This window comes from Mercenaria mercenaria, chromosome 17, assembly GCF_021730395.1.
Source record: "Mercenaria mercenaria strain notata chromosome 17, MADL_Memer_1, whole genome shotgun sequence".
Lineage (NCBI taxonomy): Eukaryota > Metazoa > Mollusca > Bivalvia > Venerida > Veneridae > Mercenaria > Mercenaria mercenaria.
In genome coordinates, this window is record NC_069377.1 from 23,288,576 (window position 1) to 23,295,869 (window position 7,294).

Here is a 7,294-nt window from a genome sequence, read left to right on the forward strand (position 1 = left end):
CATTTTTCACTGTTCGTCATACATGTATTGAACTGTTGTCCTCATGGGCTTATGAGCCTAATGGATCTAATAAATAAACTTGAAAACATATAAGATAAGCGTACATTTGTAAATGCTACTTGACATAGATATCGTCTAACAAGACATTAAAAACATTGCAGATTGAACTCATCTAATATTTTCACGTGCTCAGATATGGTGTGATACCTGTGTACGTGCGCCTGTATGGTATGATAACTGTGCACGTGCGAAGGTATGGTATGTAGGTAATCATTTTGGTTATCAACCCACGGAGAACAAAGCAACAATTGTGTAAAAATTAATGTTAAATATAAAGCATGAATTTCGGATTTATTTTTTAAATGTTATTAAATATGTTTTCAAATGTATATTCACTCACACTCAGTGTTTACCAGAGTGCTGACAAAGCAGTTTTGGGTAACAACCCGTTTACACTCTCATGTACGTACACAATGGGTTCTCCAGAACAGTTGTTTTCTATTGAGCTGATGAGAAAGCGGGAGCCAGATTCAGATTTTACAACAATAGTGCGGTTTCAGAACCCTTCGAGTCCTCTTAATGTAAGTTATCAGGACACTTCACTGGAATCGAGGACAGTAGCAACAAAACCAACAAAGAGTAGTAAAACTGCAACACTCGTGTTCAACACAGTAGAGTGTGATGATAAAGCTACATATAAATGGAAGGCGTTTTACACTGATGGAACAAACAAGAATGCCGAGAAAACTTCTACCTTATCTGTGAAAGGTAAAGTCAGTCCAAATACATTTTTGTAACTCACAGCATCAGAAGTTTTCACAAGCAAAAACAAACAATATTATAAATAACTTGTGACATTCTAAAGTACGAGGGGCGTTCAATAAATACCCGGAAAAGTGCTCTCAATTCTTCATGTATCATCAAAAATAAATGAAAATGCTACAAAATGTAGACTAGGGAATACTGAGTTGATATGTCAAAATTAGATTCTCTTTGGATAAATAATAAGTAAATGTGAGTCCCCATGGCAACGTCATGTGACGTCATCCGGCCCAATTTCGTCTCTTTTTCTATTTTACATGCGCTAAAACATTACTTGCCATTTACTTATTTTTCAAGCTACCTTTTCTTAAATTGGGTGAATATTGATATGAAAAGTAAGAGTTACGCCAATAACGTCAAATTATAAATGTGACATCATTAAAATATATGGCAGGCATATTGAGTTGGTCGTCGCTTGAAAATCAGTGTTGAACGGAGATGTGAGATAACATTTTGTGTTTTGAATCCAAAATCAAGGAAAGAGACAAATGCTATGCTGAAAAAGGTTTAAGGGACAATGCCCTGAAGAAAACAAAATTTTATTAGTGGGACGTGACGTTTAAAAGTGGTCAGGAGAATACTGCTGACGACTTGTGTTTCAGACATGTAAAATAACGTTCAGTCACATTTAATAGATTAAAGAGCTCCTTGATAGGGCATCAGTTCAGTGTCCAATTTCTTCAACATGACAGTCCTGAACATCATACGAACAGTATTTATTTATTCTTAGGAAGGTGTAAAATGCATTTAATGGTGATAAACATTGAATCAATGGTAATCATGAGTAGTATTGATTAATTGAGTGTGATATGACAGCATCATAATGACGTTGGGCCGCTTTTGAGGTGATGACGTTGCCTAGGAGACGACAAATAAATATTGTGCATGTTATGAAATCTGTAATTTAGGTATTTGAATTCAGTATGTTCATATCCGTCATATTTTCAAATTTTAGCAAAATGAGACTAGAAATAAAGAAATGAGAGCACTTTTCCGGGTATTTATTGAACACCCCTCGTATATTTTGCAAAGCCTGTGATGTCTTACATAATTAATATATCGGTTTTAGAAAGATACATTCAACATGGTAAGACCTTGTGGGAGTTAAACAACGCCATGTTATTATTTTGATACTATAAGAATTCTATAGTTCGTGAAGTAAAACAGTGTGGCGTTGACACACGTCGTTGGTTTAAAATAGAATTTGAGAAGACATGTCGATGACTCAGCTGAAAAAGCTAACATGGAAATATAGAATCTTATCTTCTATATCCGAAACATCATCTGTCATTGTCTGGGGTAAACTTTACATAGAAATGAAATCACAAGATGATAAGAAGATGTGCATCTATACAAATTTATTGTATGTTGAAGAAATCAGTATAAAATTTTCAATGTGATTTATTGTTAAAATATCAATTCAGTGCTAAATTTTCTTATCTAAACAATATATATAAGAAACGTTTCAAAATTAGCATATATAACTCGTTAAAACACCCGAAGTGACAATTAATTTGATGTCTGAGAGATATGTATTAAATGAGAATTTCTTGTCAGTATTATTATTGTCAATAACTCAAGAATATGCTGATTTTTGCGCCCCGCCCCCATGAGTGGTGGGGCATATAGATATGGTCTTGTCCGAGCATCCGTCCGTCCGAAGTTCGTGACGCGCCTAGCTCAAAAAGTATTTGATATAAATTGATAAAACCTTGCATGAGTCTTATCATGATATGAACTTGCGCACCTCCTATTTTTCGTCTGGCTGCACCCCTAATTTCCAGAGTTATAGCCCCTGACATAATAAAAAATGCATATTTTCACCTTGTGACGCGCCTAGCTCAAAAAGTATTTGATATAGATTCATGAAACCTTGCGTGAGTCTTAATCATGATATGAACTTGCGCACTTCCTATTTTTCATTTGGGTCCGCGTCCTATTTCCAGAGTTATGGCCTCTGAAATAGTCAAAAATGCACATTTTCACCTTGTGGCGCGCCTAACTCAAAAAGTATTGCATATAAATTGATGAAACCTTGCATGAGTCTTAATCATGATATGAACTTGCGCACCTCATGTTTTTTTATCTGCCTCCGTCCTCTATATTTTTAGAGTTATGGCCCCTGAAATGGTAAAAATTGCACTTTTTCACCGTGTGACGCACCTAGCTCAAAAGGTATATGATATGAATAGATGAAAACTTGCATGAGTCTTTATCATGATATAGACTTGCATATCTATTACTTTTCGGCTGACTCCACCCCGTATTTTAGCTCACCTGTCACGTAGTGACAGGATGAGCTTTTGTGATCGCCATTCGTCCGTCCGTCCGTCCATTCACAATTTCCTTGTGAACACGATAGAGACCACATTTTGTACTTGATTTTAATCAAACTTGCACACAACTTGTATGGGCATAATATCTCGGTTCCTTTCGGAAACTGGCCAGATCCCTTCATGGGTTTTAGAGTTATGGCCCCTTAAAGGGTCAAAATTTGCCATTTTTGGCTTGTGAACATGATATTGACCACATTTTGCAATCAACTTTAAAAATTTATAAAACTTGCACACAACTTGTATTGGCATAATATCTCGGTTTCTTTCGAAAACTGGCCTGTTCCAATCATGGGTTCTAGAGTTATGGCCCCTTAAAGGGACAAAATTTGCTATTTTTGGCTTGTGAACACGATAGATGCAACATTTTGCAATCAACTTTAATCAAATTTGCAAACAACTTGTATTGGCATAATATCTCGGTTCCTTTCGAAAACTGGCCAGGTCCCGTCATGGGTTCCAGAGTTATGGCCCCTTAAAGGGCCAAAATTTGCTATTTTGGCTTTTGCAGCCATATAGAGACTTCATTTATGGTTTGAATTGATACAAACTTGCAAAATATCTTCAACAACAATAAATCTTGGATTCCATGATTAATCTGTCAGAACTAATCGTAGGTTCCGGAGTTATTTTATTATTTACCTCCCCTGATTTAATCAAAATGGATTTATATCAGTTAGTACTTATAGGAGTCATTTGAAATTTCATTAATGTCATTAGTCGGACTGAGACAATCAGGGTAGATAACTATGGACTGATTTTATGTCAAATTACCTCCCGTTATTTCAAATTAAAATGGGTATATCTGCGTAACTAATGAAAATACCGATCTAAAATTTCATTTTATGCCATCGATTGACTTGGACAATCAGTGAAGATACATATTGACTGAATTTATGACAAATTACCTCCCTTTATTTTTATGTAAATAAAATATCCCTAGCAGCTTCAAATGAGATTGGTTTTGAAAGGTTAATTATGTCTTCCATGGTAAGAAATAGTCATGTTAGAAAACTCTTGAATGAATGTTTATCGATATGAATACTTTTCTAATTATGTTGTAAAAGCTGTACCCTGTATCTTCTACTGATATACAAATGTATGATTACCTCCCCTGAATTTGTATAAAAATGATTTATCTCAGTAAGTATTTATAGGACTCATTTGAAATTTCATTATTGTCATTAGTTGGACTGAGAAAATCAGTGTAAATAATATCGACTGATTTTATTTCAAATTACCTCCCTTTGTTTCAAATTAAAATGGGTGTATCTCAGTAACCAATGAAGATACTGATTTGAAATGTCATTTATGCTATCAGATGGACTCGGACAATCAGGGCAGATAACTTTTGACTGAATTTATGACAAATTACCTCCCTTTATTTTATGTAAAGGAATATACCTCAGTAGCATCTAATGAGACTGGTTTTGTCTTCCAGTGTAAGAAAAAGTTATGCTAGTACAGAAATGCAGCATTTGAGCCTAGGACCCTCATACTTGATATGGAGATTGGCCCTGCCTAGTATGTGACTCAAAAGGGACAGTTACAATATTTTTTATCCTGATGATGTTTAATGTGTATGCCCATGTGATCTATGGCAAAACTTGATCTTATCATTTAGAGCAATGGTACTCAGACGAGCGATATAGGACCATCATGGCCCTCTTGTTAAAGTTATGGCTCCTGAAATAGTAAAAAAAATGCACAATTTCACATAATTATGTGCCTAGCTCAAAAAGTATTTGATATAATTTCATGAAACATTGCTTGAGTCTTTATCATTAAGTGACCTCGCAAACTTGGCATTCTTCTTGAGAATCTTAGCTCTTATTACAGAGTTATGGCCTTGAAATAGCCAAAATAGTGGATTTTTTGTTTGTGATGCTCATAGTTCAGAAAGTATATGGCCTTGAATAATGAATCCTTTTCATAAAATGTTTGTTGAGGCTATACCCCATTAAGACTGCAAACATTTGAATTATTTCCCCTTATTTGTGACAAATTTACCAGTTGGGACACACCCTGTGTCCTACAGACACATTCTAGTTGAAAAAGCAAATTGCTTTTTGATGAAAGTCAGTATCTTCTTGTCTGTATGTAAAGTTGTGCAATATTTCCGCTGCAGCACGCTTGTATATTTCTTGATACAAATGTAATAACCTATAAATGTCATATTTTACCTTGAATAGAAGAAAATTATGATCGTTGGTAACGAGCCAACGGATCACCTAAACTGGTTCTGTTATAAGATCAATGGTACAACATGTCCTATAGTTATAACCGCACATCTACTATAGAATTAACAATGACAAGGGACATAATTAGTAAATAACTGTATGACCAATGGAATAGTGAAATGAAAATAAAGTTTTATTTTGGTTATTGACAAATATTTATTGTTACTGTTTTCAGCAAAAACATTGTTTGGGCAACAGGAGCATCGTTCTCTTTCCTACGTACCAAGTACTAACCTAGAGGAGGGTGATAATGTTGTATTCACCTGCTCTGGGGATATTGGTAACGAGCCAGTTGGCCACCTAGGCTGGTTCTACTATCTGAACAATAATACATCAAATGCTATTAACGCATCAAGTAAAGCTACATCAACGGCTCCAATATACGTGTCAAGCACCTGCAGTTATACCCGCACATCTACTCTACAACTAAAAATGACAAGCGACTTCAACAATCTTATAGTGGGGATGTACAGTTCAACAAGATAAGTACGATCAGTTTGGCGAGGTAACGTCCCAAAAAGAAATATTCCAGTTCTATTGTAAGTGTCCTACAAATAAATCTGTTTTCCTAAGAAATTTATTCTTCCCAAAAGCATTTTATTTGGTTGTTTTAATTCAGTTTTGGGAATTGTTTTGGCAAGACATTTGTTCAAAAAATTGAAAAAAAGTGAATTCCATTCGATTAATCAATTTATTATCAACCCTGTTGTTGAGTGAAGATTTTTGTAACAAAAAATTATAAAGGGATTCCTAACCTTTGAAAACTATTTTATTCGAAAATGACTTTATTAAATACAAAAGTTATTACTTGTGTATTACGTTTTTACGGTTTGTGTGCGTTTGTGCGTGCGTGCGTTTCCCTGCGTTATATGTTAGGCGTAAAAACTAATTATTACTTAACTCTGAAAATCAACATTTTGTTTTCCAGATCTCCAAAAATTTCTAACCATACCTAATACTACAATCAATGAAGTCAGGATATGTAAGCTTATGTGATGCAGACTCGTATCCAGCCCTTTAATAATTGGCTCCCAGCCAACGTTCCGTATTCGTGGACCGATCTAGTTTTTGCAAGCCTACGTTGAAGATACTGGATGTACACATGCATTGTTTACAATCCCTACAGAGTGAAAACCATACCGTAAAAGGATTTACCTTATCAGATTTTGAAGCCCTGCCATTTCAACAACGTGACATCAAAAGACATGTAAATTCTTGTATCTCTAAAATAGTTTAAAAGCCTAAACGTAGGTAACCAAGAAAGCACAGGAATTCAATATAACCTGTTGTCCCCAAATTTTTTTATTTGCAACTTTAATGCGAACAATAACTGCGTGAATAGATACATTTGTACGACATATATTTTGTTGAAAGATTAAATCAACACATCATCTTTTCCATCACTGTTATATATCTCAGTCTTTTCTTCTGACCTTAAAACAAATTGACATTTGTTTATGTGTCTAAAAATAGTTATTGTTCTTTTTTTCTTTTTTTATTATCGAGAAAATGAAATTCGTGTGATTGTTGAATGCTTTTTTTTCAAAATGAAATTTAGTTTAACTTGCAAGGGCAAACGTTTAATATTTTACAACATTTCTACACCAACAGTTATATGGAAATAAAACAAAGCAAATGGCCAGTTTCTTGCGCAATAACTTATCTTTCAGACAGTTACCATTATTAGTCCGTTGTTTATTTTCAGTTAGATTTTTTCTCCAAATTTGTAAGCGGAATACAAAGGACATTATGTATATGATTGCTATATTTAATGCTTGGTAACTTCTCTTATTGTAATACTCTATGTATAAACCATTGCAAATCAACACATTCTGAAATTTAAGACATAAAATGGCATTTTATTTAAATCTTTTAACTCTTTATATGTTTCGAACAAAA

At 34.3% G+C, this 7,294-nt stretch overlaps 1 protein-coding gene across 1 annotated transcript; it reads left to right on the plus strand.

Annotated features, from left to right (window-relative positions):
- Positions 1–374: 374 nt before the first annotated feature.
- On the plus strand, positions 375–5,891 carry LOC128549920 (uncharacterized). Its single transcript, XM_053527703.1, has 2 exons — positions 375–768; positions 5,571–5,891. The coding sequence occupies exons 1-2, from the start codon at positions 375–377 to the stop codon at positions 5,879–5,881; spliced, it is 705 nt and encodes a 234-aa protein (XP_053383678.1). The 3' UTR covers positions 5,882–5,891.
- Positions 5,892–7,294: the final 1,403 nt, after the last annotated feature.

What these genes read in the sequence shown, in the direction of transcription:
- LOC128549920 (XM_053527703.1), top strand. Translation starts at nt 375, where the DNA reads ATGTTTTCAAATGTATATTCACTCACACTCAGTGTTTACCAGAGTGCT. An exon ending in TTCTACCTTATCTGTGAAAG is followed by an intron (nt 769 to 5,570) that starts GTAAAGTCAGTC and finishes TACTGTTTTCAG; the next exon opens with CAAAAACATTGTTTGGGCAA.